The 15,329-nt window shown below is 47.2% G+C and overlaps 1 protein-coding gene across 1 annotated transcript in view; it reads left to right on the top strand.

Annotated features, from left to right (window-relative positions):
- Window positions 1-15,329, top strand: part of SLIT3 (slit guidance ligand 3) — a 610,847-nt gene that overhangs the window by 573,470 nt on the left and 22,048 nt on the right. The window contains exons 31-32 of the mRNA XM_060144178.1: window positions 6,254-6,494; window positions 8,482-8,612. Coding sequence (XP_060000161.1) covers window positions 6,254-6,494; window positions 8,482-8,612 — 372 coding nt within the window. The remainder of the gene's footprint in view (window positions 1-6,253; window positions 6,495-8,481; window positions 8,613-15,329) is intronic.

Here is a 15,329-nt window from a genome sequence, read left to right as displayed (position 1 = left end):
ACTGTGCAGCCGAGCCCTGGTCGTAGACTCTGAGAACGTGAGCCTGGAAGGAACCATGAGTTCTCAAGGCAGTTGGTTCCAAAGCCTGATTGAGACCATCTGCATGCCAGGCTTGTGAAAATATAAGTTCCAGAGCCCCACCCCAGAGTTCCGAAATTAGAATCGGGGGTGGGGAGAAGGAGTTGGAAACCCACACTTTCAAACAAAAAAAATTTTAATTGTGGTAAAATGCACATAACACAAAATTTAAGCATTTTTAAATGTACAGTAAGTACATTCTTATCGCCGTGCAAACATCACCACCATCCATCTCCAGAACTCTTTTTTTTGGGGGGGCTGTGTTGGGTCTTTGTTGTTGCACGCAGGCTTTCTCTAGTTGCTGCGAGTGGGGGCTACTCTGTTTTTTTTTTTAACATCCTTATTGGAGTCTAATTGCTATACAATGGTGTGCTAGTTTCTGCTGAATAACAAAGTGAATCAGCTCTACGTATACATATATCCCCATATCTCCTCCCTCTTGCGTCTCCCTTCCTCCCACCCTCCCTATCCCACCCCTCTAGGTGGTCACAAAGCACCGAGCTGATCTCCCTGTGCTATGCGGCTGCTTCCCACTAGCTGTCTGTTTTACATTTGGTAGTGTACATATGTCCATGCCACTCTCTCACTTTGTCCCAGCTTACCCTTCCCCACCCACGTCCTCAAGTCCATTCTCTATGTCTGCATCTTTATTCCTGTCCTGCCTCTAGGTTCATCAGTACCTTTTTTTTTTTAGATTCCATATATATGTGTTAGCATATGGTATTGGTTTTTCTCTTTCTGACTTTACTTCACTCTGTATGACAGATTCTAGGTCCATCCACCTCACTACAAATAACTCAATTTCATTTCTTTTTATGGCTGAGTAATATTCCATTGTATATCTGTGCCACATCTTCTTCATCCATTCATCTGTCGATGGACACTTAGACTGCTTCCATATCTTGGCTATTGTAAGTAGTGCTGCAATGAACATTATGGTACATGACTTGTTTCGAACTACGGTTTTCTCAGGGTATATGCCCAGTAGTGGGATTGCTGTGTCATATGGTAGTTCTATTTTTAGTTTTTTAAGGAACCTCCTCCCATACTGTTCTCCATAGTGACTGTATCAATTTACATTCCCAACAACAATGCAAGAGGGTTCCCTTTTCTCCACACCCTCGCCAGCATTTATCGTTTGTAGATTTTTTGACGATGGCCATTCTGACGGGTGTGAGGTGATATACCTCATTGTAGTTTTGATTTGCATTTCTCTAATGATTAGTGATGTTGAGCATCCTTTCATGTGGTTGTTGCCAATCTGTATATCTTCTTTGGGAAAATGTCTATTTAGGTCTTTTGCCCATTTTTGGATTGGGCTGTTTGTTTTTTGATATTAAGCTGCATGAGCTGCTTGTATATTTTGCAGATTAATCCTTTGTCAGTTTCTTCGTTTGCAAATATTTCCTCCCATTCTGAGGGTTGTCTTTTCATCTTGTTTATGGTTTCCTTTGCTGTGCAAAAGTTTTAAGTTTCATTAGGTCCCATTTGTTTATTTTTGTTTTTATTTCCATTTCTCTAGGAGGTGGGTCAAAAAGGATCTTGCTATGACTCATGTCATAGAGTGTTCTGCCTGTGTTTTCCTCTGAGGGTTTATATTACAGTGTCTGCCCTTACATTTAGGTCTTTAATCCATTTTGAGTTAATTTTTTATTCGGTGTTAGGGAGTGTTCTAATTTCATTCTTTTAGAGGTAGCTGTCCAGTTTTCCCAGCACTACTTATTGAAGAGGCTGTCTTTTCTCCATTGTATATTCCTGCCTCCTTTATCAAAGACAAGGTGACCATATGTGTGTGGGTTTACCTCTGGGCTTTCTATCCCGTTCCATTGATCTGTATTTCTTTTTTTGTGCCAGTACCATATTATCTTGATTACTGTAGCTTTGTAGTATAGTCTGAAGTCCGGGAACCTGAGTCCTCCAGCTCCGTTTTTCTTTCTCAAGATTGCTTTGGCTATTCGGGGTCTTTTGTGTTTCCATACAAATTGTGAAATTTTTTGTTCTAGTTCTGTGAAAAATGCCAGTGGTAGTTTGATAGGGATTGCATTGAATCTGTAGATTGCTTTGGGTAGTAGAATCATTTTCACAGTGTTGATTCTTCCAATCCAGGAACATGGTATATCTCTCCATCTGTTTGTGTCATCTTTAATTTCTTTCATCAGTATCTTATAGTTTTTTGCATACAGGTCTTTTGTCTCCTTAGGTAGGTTTATTCCTAGGTATTTTATTCTTTTTGTTGCAGTGGTAAATGGGAGTGTTTCCTTAATTTCTCTTTCAGATTTTTCACCATTAGTGTATAGAAATGCAAGAGATTTCTGTGCATTAATTTTGTATCCTGCTACTTTACCAAATTCATCGATTAGCTCTAGTAGTTTTCTGGAAGCATCTTTAGGATTCTCTATGTAGAATATCATGTCATCTGCAAACAGTGACAGTTTTACTTCTTTTCTGATTTGGATTCCTTTTATTTCTTTTTCTTCTCTGATTGCTGTGGCTAAAACTCCCAAAACTATGTTGACTAATAGTGGTGAGAGTGGGCAACCTTGTCTTCTTCCTGATCTTAGTGGAAATGCTTTCAGTTTTTCACCACTGAGGACAATGTTGGCTGTGGGTTTGTCATATATGGCCTTTATTATGTTGAGGAAAGTTCCCTCTGTGCCTACTTTCTGGAGGGTTTTTATCATAAATGGGTGTTGAATTTTGTCGAACGCTTTCTCTGCATCTATTGAGATGATCATATGGTTTTTCCCCTTCAATTTGTTAATATGGTGTATCACGTTGATTGATCTGTGTATACTGAAGAATCCTTGCATTCCTGGGATAAACACCACTTGATCATAATGTATGATCCTTTTAATGTGCTGTTGTATTCTGTTTGCTAGTATTTTGTTGAGGATTTTTGCATCTATGTTCATCAGTGATATTGGCCTATAGTTTTCTTTCTTTGTGACATCTTTTTTTGTAGTATCTTTGTCTGGTTTTGGTATCAGGGTGATGGTGGTCTTGTAGAATGAGTTTGGGAGTGTTCCTCCCTCTGCTATAGTTTGGAAGAGTTTGAGAAGGATAGGTGTTAGCTCTTCTCTAAATGTTTGATAGAATTCTGCTGTGAAGCCATCTGGTCCTGGGCTTTTGTTTGCTGGCAGATTTTTAATCACAGTTTCAATTTCAGTGCTTGTGATTGGTCTGTTTATATTTTCTATTTCTTCCTGGTTCAGTCTTGGAAGGTTATGCTTTTCTAAGAATTTGTCCATTTCTTCCAGGTTGTCCACTTTATTGGCACATAGTTGCTGGCAGTAATCTCTCTTGTATTTCTGCAGTGTCAGTTGTTACTTCTCCTTTTTCATTTCTAATTCTATTGATTTGAGTCTCCTCCCTTTTTTTCTAGATGAGTCTGGCTAATGGTTTATTGATTTTGTTTATCTTCTCAAAGAACCAGCTTTTAGTTTTATTGATCTTTACTATTGTTTCCTTCATTTCTTTTTCATTTATTTTTTTTTTAATAAATTTATTTTATTTATTTATTTTTGGCTGCATTCGGTCGTTGTGGTGCTCAGGCTTCTCACTGCGGTGGCTTCTCTTATTGCAGAGCACAGGCTTTAGGCATGCATACTTCAGTAGTTGTGGCACACAGGCTCAGTAGTTGTGGCTTACGGGCTCTAGAGTGCAGGCTCACTAGCTGTGGCACACAGGCTTAGTTGCTCTGCGGCATGTGGGATCTTCCTGGACCAGGGATCAAACCCATGTCCCCTGTATTGGCAGGCGAATTTTCAACCTCTGCGCCACCAGGGAAGCCCTTTTTCATTTATTTCTGATCTGATCTTTATGATTTCTTTCCTTCTGCTAACTCTGGGGGGGGGGGTTTGTTCTACTTTCTCTAATTGCTGTAGGTTTAAGTTTAGGTTGTTTGAGATTTTTCTTGTTTCTTGAGGTAGGCTTCATTTGCTATAAACTTCCTTCTTAGAACTGCTTTTGCTGCATCCCATAGGTTTTGGGTCGTCGTGTTTTCGTTGTCATTTGTTTCTAGGTATTTTTTGATTTCCTCTTTGATTTCTTCAGTGATCTCTTAGTTATTGAGTAGCATATTCTTTAGCCTCTATGTGTTTGCATTTTTTTACAGTTTTTTCCTGTAATTGATATCTAGTCTCATAGCGTAGTGGTCGGAAAAGATACCCGATACAATTTCAATTTTCTTAAATTTACGAAGGCTTGATTTGTGACCCAAGGTATGATCTATCCTGGAGAATGTTCCACGAGCACTTGAGAAGAAAGTGTGTTCTGTTTTTTTGGATGGAATGTCCTATAAATATCAATTAAGTCCATCTTGTCTAATGTGTCATTTAAAGCTTGTGTTTCCTTATTTATTTTCATTTTGGATGATCTATTGGTGAAAGTGGGGTGTTAAAGTCCACTACTATGATTGTGTTACTGTTGATTTCCCCTTTTATGGCTGTTAGCATTTGCCTTACCTATTGAAGTGCTCCTATGTTGGGTGTGTATTTACAATTGTTATATCTTCTTCTTGGATTGATCCCTTGATCATTATGTAGTATCCTTCTTTGTCTCTCTTTGTCTTTGTTTTAAAGTCTCTTTTGTCTGATGAGAGAATTGCTACTCCAGCGTTCTTTTGATTTCCATTTGCATGGAATATCTTTTTCCATCCCCTCACTTTCAGTCTGTATGTGTTCCTAGATCTGAAGTGGGTCTCTTGTAAATAGCATATATACAGGTCTTATTCTTCTATCCATTCAGCCAGTCTATGTCTTTTGGTTGGAGCATTTAATCCATTTACATTTAAGGTAATTATCGATATGTATATTCCTATTACCATTTTCTTAATTGTCTTGTGTTTGTTTTTGTAGGTCTTTTCCTTCTCTTGTGTTTCCTGCCTAGAGAAGTTCCTTTAGCATTTGTTGTAAAGCTGGTTTGGTGGTGCTGAATTCTCTTAATGGGGGCTACTCTTCATTGCGGTGCATGGGCCTCTTATTGTGGTGGCTTCTCTTGTTCCAGAGCACGGGCTCTAGGCATGCAGACTCCAGTAGTTGCAGCACATGGGCTGAGTAGTTGCAGCATGTGGGCTCTAGGGCACATCGGCTCAGTAGTTGTGGCTTGTGGGCTCTAGAGCGCAGGCTCAGTAGTTGTGGTGCACGGGCTTAGTTGCTAGGCGGCGTGAGGGATCTTCCTGGACCAGGTAGTGAACCCATGTCCCCTGCATTGGCAGGCAGATTATTATCCACTGCGCCACAAGGGAAGTCCTCCAGAACTCTTTTTATCTAGCAAACTGAAACTCTGTATCCAATTAAACATTTTCCTGTTCCCCCTCCCCTGGCCTCAGCAGCCACCATTCTTTTTTAATTTATTGGCCGCACCACGTGGCATCTTAGTTCCCTGGCCAGGGATTGAACCCACACCCCCTGCATTGGAAGCCTGGAGTCTTAACCCCTGGACCACCAGCTAAGTCCCCCGGCAGCCACTATTCTACTTTCTGTTTCCATGAGTTTAACCACTCTGGGTACTTCATGTGAGTGGAATCAGACAGCATTTGTCTTTTTCCCTCTGCTTCTTTGACTTAGTATAATCTCCTCAAGGTCCATCCATACTGTAGCATGTGTCTGAATGCCCTTTTCAAGGCTGAGTGTTATTCCCTTGTGTGTATGTACCCCCTTTTGCTTATCCACTGATCCGTGGCTGGATGAGGATCTGCACTTTCAACAAATTCATCGCAGGCAATTCTGAGGACGCTGATGTTGAGAACCTGTGCTCTAGTCTGACCCCATTATTTTAAAAATGGGAGGGCTTCCCTGGTGGCGCAGTAGTTGGGGGTCCACCTGCCAATGCAGGGGACGCGGGTTCGTGCCCCGGTCTGGGAGGATCCCACTTGCCGCGGAGCAGCTGGGCCCGTGGACCATGGCCGCTGGGCCTGCGCGTCCGGAGCCTGTGCTCCGTGACGGGAGGGGCCGCGACGGTGAGGGGCCCGCGTACCGAAAAAAGAAAAGAAAAAGGGAAATCTGGGGCTTAGAGAAGGATCAGGCCTTGCCCCAGTCACTAGCAGGGCTGGAACTAGTCTCAGTTCCCTCTCATGCCACGGTCTCTGCTAGCGGCTCTTTGGCCTAAATAACTTGATGTCTCCTCTCACCGTTCCCCATCTTCCCTCCCCCCATCCCCCTCTCCTCCCTCCCAGCGGGCTCTACTGCGAGCACCCCCCGCCCATGGTCCTGCTACAGACAAGCCCCTGCGACCAGTACGAGTGCCAGAACGGGGCCCAGTGCATCGTGGTGCAGCAGGAGCCCGCCTGCCGCTGCCCCCCGGGCTTTGCCGGCCCAAGGTGCGAGAAGCTCATCACCGTCAACTTCGTGGGCAAGGACTCCTACGTGGAACTGGCCTCCGCCAAGGTCCGGCCCCAGGCCAACATCTCCCTGCAGGTGCGCCCCCCCCCCCCCGCCCAGCCCTTGGAGGGACCCTAACATGCCCCCAAGCTCTGATTGTCCCGAGAACAGCTGGGATGCCCCAGATGGCAGCAGTCCTGCCCCCTTCCCTACACATCGTAAGGGACAACACTCAGCTTGGGGAGACTGGGACCAGCTCTGTCCAGAGGGCTCTACAGACAGCTCCTGACCAGCTCTCACTGCAAAGAGCAGCCCCCACTCCAGCCTCATTCATTCTTTTCTCTAGGAAATATTCATTCAACTATTGCATGCCAGACACTGTGCACTGGGGATTCAATGGTGGTCAAGACAGGCAAAGCCCCGTGCCCAGGGCAGGATGACAACCCTGGGTGTTGTGGGAGCATGTGGGCGGGGCAGTGATACCAGCCTGCTGGAAAAATCAGGGAAGGCTCCCCAGAGGCAATGAGAACTAAGCTGAGATCTGAAGGATGAGTAGGAGTTTGCCTGGAGAAGGGCGGAAGGGTGAGGGGCTGATGGCGCAGGATGAAGGGGGGTGGTGCATTCCAGCCTCAGAGATCAGCGTGTGCAAAGGCCCAAAGGCACAAGGGAGCAGGACATTTTTCAGGGAACAGGAAACCGTTCAGTATGAACCAAATTTCTTTTCCAACTAACTTCTGTCGAGTTCCTTACCTATGGACCTGACTAGTTCTTCCAGGCTACATTTCTGGGTGACCTCAATGCTGTTGGGGGGGCAGAGGGAGAAGGGAAGGGGTATGATAAAGAGCAGGCCCCTGCCTGTAGGCTCGGTGGGCAGGGGGGACCCCAGAGACACAGCTAGAGGGTGCAGGCCAGTTAGTGGCTCCGCCACATAGCATTAGCTAAGGCCCTTTCTTCCTTCTGGTTATGGCCACACTAGCCCAGGTATAAGCTTATGGAGAAAATATTCAACAAAGATCCACTGGGCATCCACCCCTGCCAGGTACCATTCGAGGCACTGGGGCTGCAGAGATGTGTGAACGTTCACACGGCCTCACCTCGTGGGGCCTACAGTCCAGCGGGCAGGCCTCTGAGATGGGGGTTGACCCCAGGCGCACACAAGAAAGAAGCTCTGGTTGCCATCACTGCCCTCGCCCCTGGTCCCCTCGTCGCCGTCCTGCCTTCGTCCCTCAGTCCCAGACACCCAGGGACGCAAGTGTTACATCCCAATACCCAGTGCAGCACCCAGTGCCCCGGACAGCCCAGTGTCCTATCAGACCCCCTGCTCCCCGTCAGCTTCATGGGCAAGGGCTCCTACGTGGACCTGGGCTCCGCCAGGGTCTGGCCCCAGGCCAACATCAGCTGCTCCTGGGCTAGGCAGTGGGGGCCAAGAGACTGGTCACAGAGCCCCAACCCTGGTGCCCTGTGCCTGGCAAACAGACGCCCTCTGGGCAGCAGCTTTGAGACCAGTGCTTCTCAGCCTGGCAACACTTTAGCACCTCCTGGGGCACTTCATATCTTTGCCTGCGTCTGGCCTCTGGAGATCTGTATGCAAGTGGTTTGAGGTGAAGCCCAGACGCTGTGTTTTTAAAAAATTCCCTAGGTGACACTTAACACACTGCCTGGTTCATAGTAAACACAGAATTAAGTAGTAATTGGTAGTATTTTGTTTATAATTGTTATTATACTTTATACAGAGAGACCAAGGCCCCAAGAGGCTAGGTCAGAGCTCAGGGCTCCAGGCATTTATTATATATGTGTGTATATATATATATATACACACACACACACATACACATACATAAAAACATAGCAGCACATAAAGGGGACTCCATAAATATTTGTTGAATTGCTCAGTCAGCATTTGCTGGAGCATTAAGTATAGGACTTCCTTATGGAAATGAACAGACTAGATGAAGGAGGAAGTACGGACATGAATTCAGATCCAGGGCTCATTCAGAAGAGGCCGCCTGGAAGAGGGCTCTGTGAGGCGGGGACGGGAGAGGTGGGGACTCGGGGCAGCCCTGACCCTCATGACTCCCTCCAGGTGGCCACGGACAAGGACAACGGCATCCTTCTCTACAAGGGAGACAATGACCCCCTGGCACTGGAGCTGTACCAGGGCCACGTGAGGCTCGTCTACGACAGCCTGAGCTCCCCGCCGACCACGGTGTACAGGTGAGGACCAAAGTCCCGCCCCCATTGCACAAGCCCCCCTCGCATCTTCGCGCCTGCTTCCAGCACTAGGAGAAGATGCCAGGACGGCTTTGGTGCCGCCTCTTCCTGCCCCCCCCACCTTCCGCTGGTACAGAGTGGCGGGTGGGAGCGAGAGAGGTGGTCTCGGAGGAAGAGGCAGGAGTGGAAGGGCGGAAGGCAGACCCCGTGGGGAGATGACACCTCATTACCATAAGGTAGATGGCCAGCTGGCTACTGGGCCGGAGCCTGTGCTCCAATGGGGACGAGGCTGCTTTACGAGATGCCCTTTTCAAAACGTCATCCTAATCTTGTATTAGTTTAAGAAAGAAAACAGGGGGAGATGAGCGTGGAACTCAAGGGGAAGATATTCCAGAGCACGGAGGGAGCAGGACTCCTCAAGTGACTTTCAAACTGTTCTAAAGGACAGTTTTTCCTAAACTGCAGTCTTTCCAACCATCACCCTGATTTTTACATTATCAGTATGTCAGCTGGGCTGTTACCTAACACGCTACCTTACGTCGGCTTTAAATCTGTTCACTTTTTAAATTTAGCCTCAGCTTGAGTAATAGCATCTGTGAAATCACAGCTCTGCTAGATCAACATGTTAGAATTTTCTCCTACTTCTCAGTAAAATGAATTCTAAACTATTAACATTTAAAAATTATTTTAGTTATAAATATTTTTATAATACTTATAAAAGCAGCTCCTCAAGTGAGAAATGTTTGTCTGTGTTACACTGAAAATCACATAGAACCTCCCGTGGAAGGAGAGCCTTTACTTGGGGAAAACATAGGGTGTGAGAGAGACCCACACCCAGAGGCCAGCCCTTCCCCTCTGGAAGCGAGAGCACATTTGATCAGGGTGAGTGAAGGGCAGCATTTTTTCCCAGTAACTAAATCCCTTCTTCAATCAGAACTTTACATGGAATTCCATCATATTAAACGCACAGAAGCAAAGCTGCCCTGCTGGGCTGAGGGGGGAGCAAAGTTTCCTCCTTCACACAAACTCTCACGAAGGCCCCCAATACACCTCCAACAAACCCAGTTGAAAACCATTGGTGCAAACCAGTGGTTCTCGAGGTGAAGCCCCAGAGCGGCGGCAGCAACAGCAGCCCGGAACTTGTTAGAAAAATGCGCATCTTCAGATGTGCCCTGAAGCTCTGGGGTCGGGCCCAGCCACCGGTTTTAAGGGGCCGCTAGGTGAGTCTGAGAAGTGCTAGCTAACCCATGAAGGCTTCCTGGAGAAGGAGCCATTTGCAAGGGGTCTTGAAGAATTTGTGTGATCAGGGAGAGCAGTGGGCCGGCAGGCTGGGAGAACAGCAGCGACAAGCCTGAGGGACAATGAAAAGGCAGCGACCAGAGAAGAAGGTTTCACGACAGAGGGTGGCTGGAGGGAAGACCAGCCAGGTTAGGACAGCAGGTACCATGGATGTCCCGGGAGCCTCAGAGTTCCCTGGGGCCAGGGCCTCCTAACATCTCTGTTCCTGGGGCTGCTGGTCATGGGTGAAGTGCAGAGGAGAGAGAGCCGGGGGCAGGGCCAGGGCAGCCCTCCATAAAGCCTGGGGCGTCAGACACATCTGGGCTTGGCCAAGTTATTCCACCTCTTGCCTCCGTGTTCTCCCCGGTGTGCTATGCACGACAGCACCACGTCCCTCCAGGGGTGTTCCTGGGGGCTGAGGGTTGAGAAAGCACTTGGCAAGTTGAGCCTGTACGTGGGCAGGTGAAGGACAGAAGGTGACAGCCAGACTCTGGAGCAGCTGGGCTCTGTCCAGAGCTTGGGGACCTTCCCTGCCCTTCCCACACCGATGTTAGCTGTTGGTTTGGTAGAGAGGTGTGTTGTTGGTAGGAATGTTGGAACGCTCTGCTGTTGTCTTAATCAGGATGGGAAGAACGAATCAGGAACCCAGAGAATTGCCATCTCCAGCCCTTGTCAGGGAGTCAGGTGAGAGTTAGCCGGTGGCCCTGGGGAGACCCCCGGCCCCTTCTCTTACCCATGGGAGGAACCAAGTAAAGGATGTTCCTGCCAGGATCCTCATGCCAAGCCTGGTGACAGATATCTAGTGCTCTTCAGCCCCAAATCCTAAAGGGCCCAAGTCTCTAAGAGTCTCATATTAAAAATGGTTTTGCGGGAACTTCCCTGGTGGGCTGGTGGTTAAGATTCCGAACTTCTGATGCAGGGGGCGGGTTTGATCCCTGATCGGGGAACTAAGATACCACGTGCCATGCAGCGCAGCCAAAAAAAAAAATTTTGCATCCAAATACTTTTCTCTGGGCAGCCCTGCTTTTGCCCCAACACTGCACGCTTTCACTCACCTCAGAAACGTCTCTCAGGCATTGTTACTGAATCAGGGCCAGGTGCTTACCGCTCAAAAATCAATACTCGCGAGAGAGGCAAATGTTGGTAGAAAGGAAAGTTGCTTTTAATCAGAATGCTGGCAATCTGGGGAGATGGTGGACTCAGTGTCCCCCAAAAACCACATCTGAAGATTCACTTGGCCGTGAAAGTTTTCAAAGGGAAAGACGGAAGCAGTCTCAGATAATCATTGAGACGGTGTGTGTGTGTGTGTGTGTGTGTGTGTGTGTGTGTGTGTGTGTGTGTGTGTGTGTGTGTGTGTGTGTGTGTGAGTCACAGTCATCACCATCTCCGACTATGTGCAGAGTTGTCGACTTCTTTTGATTTTTCTTTAGATGCTATCTTGCTTACACAGTTTGTTTGTGAGATGACTGGAGGGGGAAGCTAGGGAAGAGAGCTGGTCATCTGTTAATTACTTATTCATTTCTACTTCTGTGATCTATGGAAAGAACTGACAGATTGGGCAGAGTATTATGCGATCAAAAGATCTGAAAAGTGTGCTAGGGCTGGAGATGAGTAGAGCATGGGGGTGCAAGTTTAAGGTTAGTGACAAGACAAAGGGGGCCTCCTGCGAGAGTTCTTTCCTGCCAGGAGCTGCTTACAGCACCTCGTGTGGGTCCTGGGCTGGGTGTAGGAGCCGCAGCGTTCAGGAAAACACAATCCAGGGAGAAAGGCAGACATGTAAATAAGCACCTGTTGCCTGAGCAGGATAAAATAGGTCTCACAGGAGACGCCAGTGCATGCTGTGGGCACAGTGAAGCAGCAGCAGATGGCTGGTTCTGCTTAGAGGACCAGGAAAGGCTCCCTGGGGGAAGAGGTGATGTTTGAGCTGAGATGTGAGCTATGGCTCATGAGCATTTCCGCAGGCTCTGGGGAAGGGGAGACTCCATCGGTATAGAAGGAAGCCATGCTGGGGTTAACAGAGGGCACAGGCCCAGCTGACAAGCAGCTGATGGGACCAGGAGGCCATCCCAGCCTCAAAATGAGATCTCCTCCTCAGTCAGTAGCGAGCTCTGGCCTCCAAAGCCTCAGAGCCAGGGAGGCAAACCAAGGCTGGTCTGCGGTCTGCCCACCGCGGCCCCCAGCAGGGATGTACAGGCCTGGAGCAGCTGGGTTCCATGCCCTCCTTCCTGGGGGAGCCCAGTGGGAGTCACAGGTGGTGAGGTTCTCTTCCAGGCCCGAGGGAAATACACAAAAACCCACCCAAGCCCTACCTGCCCCAGAATGGGGACAGACTGCACTGTTCCTAACTTCCAAGATTTGTCTGAGGAGCAAACTCCCCTGCCTTCAAGGCCCAAGGGGCTGAGTGAGCTGACAGACTTGGGGGAAATGAGGCCCAATAGAGAGTGGTGGGGACTGCGGTAGCTTGGAGGGTATGGCTCTAGCAGATGCAGCTGTGTGGGATGCAGCTTCTTCTCAAAAGAAGCTAGAAATTCAGGGTTTCTATGTAAAATGCTTCAGGGTTTAAATGTTGGCCATTTTAAAACACCCCAGGAGACCTCTCTTTGGCAAGCAGTGCATGCTCCCTTTGTCTTAATTACCACAGACCCATGCATTGCCAGGTCTTTTTCTCATCCGCAAGCCCCGGACATGCGTCATCACTCCTGTTTTAGAGATGAGAAACTTGATGCTCAGATGCATCCTTGGCACAAGAGGCCAGGAAGTGGCAGAGCTGCGATTTAGATCCAGGCCAGGCTCCCAGCAGAACCCGCTCTCCCACATGCTGGGGTATGAAAGGCGGGGCCTAGAGAGGGAGTATGGCCCTGCTCCGATGGTCCAGGAGTCCGGGGGTTGCTGCGGTGCCGGCTGACGTCTCAGGCTGCTGCCTGACCGGAATCCTGGGAACTCTTTGTGAGGCTCTGTCGCCACCTAGTGGTCACACCTCAGCATCCAGGTGAGCACGCCTAGTGCATCGAGGAATGACCATTCGTCCCAGGGTGGTGTGGGGTCCTATGCCTTGGGAGCTTGGATTTGAGTCCTGCTTCTACCAGCCCCACTTTAAGACTTCAGACTAGACCCAGTCTCTGAGGCTTAGGTCTCATTTCTAAAATGGAGAAAAAATGGTACATCCCACCTGGGGGTTGTTAGGGTTAAATGGGAGAATGCAAGTACCCAGCCTAGTTCAGCTTTCAACACATGGCTCCTCCCCCGGCCCCCAACAATTGTCATTAAAAGCAGAAGAGAACTCTATGGGCCACCCTTGGCCAACATATGTTCTCATGCCAGTCCCAGACAGGGGCCGCCCAGCCTGGCCCCCTGGCACCGCCAAAGCTTCCCACCTCCCACTCGATGCTGGTTCATCGAGCTTAGAGGATAACAACAAAGACTGTCAGAGCCCCTCTCTCCCCTGAAGTCCCTGAGTATCCTTCCAGGAGACTAATTCCTGGGCCTCAGAACCACAGTAGGATCATCTCTTTTAGAGTTCAGAGCAGGTTGGTTTTGAGTTTGTTTTCCTTTTCCCAATTTTTTTCTCTTTTGTAGCAGCAAAACCATTTTTCCCATCCGTACTTCAAAGGCCAAGATTTTAAATAAATAAAAGTAGAAATGGAACCATTGTGATCTGCAATGGTTCCAAACCAAACCTCCAGGGACCCCATTTGAAAACCACCAGCTTTAGGCATTATTTCCAGGAGACCCTGGTTAGGATACGCCAGGAAGAAGGTGACCTATTAACCCACAAGCACCTACTGGCACAGACAAGGTTAGGGTAAGTTTCCATTTGGAATCAATCCTTAATTTTTTTAATTGAGATATAGTTGATGCGTAACATATTGGTTTCAGGTGTACAACAATTCGACATTTGTGTATATGGTGAAATGATCACCACAGTAAGTCTAGTTAACATCCATCAGCATATATAGTTATAATTTTTTTTCTTGTGATGAGAACTTATAAGATCTACCATCTTAGCAACTTTCAAATATAGAATATTATTAACTGTAGTCACCATGCTGTATATAACACCCCCAGGACTTATTTGTCTTATAGCTGGAAGTTTGTACCTTTTGACCCACTTCACCCGTTTCGCCTACCCACCACCCCTGGCAACAACCAGTCTCTCCTCTGAATCTACAAGCTCAGGTTTTTTCATTTTGTTTTACAATAGATTCCACATACAAGTTAGGTCATATAGTATTTGCTTTTCTCTCTCTGACTTATTTACTTAGCATAATGCCCTCAAGGTCCATTCATGTTGTCACAAATGGTAAGATTTGCTTCTTTTTTATGGCTGGGTAGTATTCCATTGTACATACATATATACCACATTTTCTTTATCCATTCTTCCACTGATGGACACTTAGATTGCTTCCATGTCTTGGCTGTTGTAAGTAATGTTACAATGGACGTGGAGGTGCAGATATTTAGTGAGCGTTTTTTTTTTTTTTTTTTTTTTGCGGTACGCGGGCCTCTCACTGTTGTGGCCTCTCCCGTTGTGGAGCACAGGCTCTGGACACGCAGGCTCAGCGGCCCTGGCTCACGGGCCCAGCCGCTCTGCGGCATGTGGGATCTTCCGGGACCGGGGCACGAACCCGTGTCCCCTGCATCGGCAGGCGGACTCCCAACCACTGCGCCACCAGGGAAGCCCTAGTGAGCGTTTTTGTTTCCTTCAGATAAATACCCAGAAGTGGAACTGCTGGATCATATGGTAGTTTTAAGTTTCTGAGGAACCTTTATACTGTTTTCCATAGTGGCTGCACCAACTTACATTCCCTCTAATAGTGCACAAGAGTTCCCTTTTCTCCACATCTTCATGAACACTTGTTATCTCTTCTCCTTTTGATAGTAGCCATTCTAACAGGTGTGAGGTGACGTCTCATTGTGGTTGTGATGTACACTTCCCTGACACTTAGTGAGCACCTTTTCGTGTACCTGTTGGACATCTCTATGAATTCTTTGGGAAAATGTTTATTCAAATCTTCTGCCCATTTTTTAATCAGTTTGTTTGAGTTTTTGCTGTTGAGATGTATGAGTTCTTTATATATTTTGGATATTAATCCCTTATCAGATATATGATTTGCAGATACCTTCTCCCATTTACTAGGTTGCCTTTTCATTTTGTTGATGATTTCCTTTGCTGCCCAGAAGGTTTTCAGTGGGGTGTAGTCCCACTTATTTTGTTTCTTGTGCTTTTTGGTGTCAAATCCAAAAAATCATCACCAAGACAATGTCAAGGAGCGTACCACCTGTGTTTTCTTCTAGGAGTTTTATGGTTTCAGGTCTTATGTTCAAGTCCTTAATCCATTTTCAGTTAATTTTTGTAGATGGTGTAAGATAGTGGTACCGTTTCGTACTTTTGTATGTGGCTGCCCACTTTTCTCAGCACCATTTGTTGAAGAGACTGTCCTT

The sequence above is a fragment of the Lagenorhynchus albirostris genome, chromosome 3 (genome assembly GCF_949774975.1).
Source record: "Lagenorhynchus albirostris chromosome 3, mLagAlb1.1, whole genome shotgun sequence".
NCBI lineage: Eukaryota > Metazoa > Chordata > Mammalia > Artiodactyla > Delphinidae > Lagenorhynchus > Lagenorhynchus albirostris.
The sequence above is the reverse complement of the archived record's forward strand: the minus strand, read 5'-3'. Positions and strand labels throughout refer to the sequence as shown.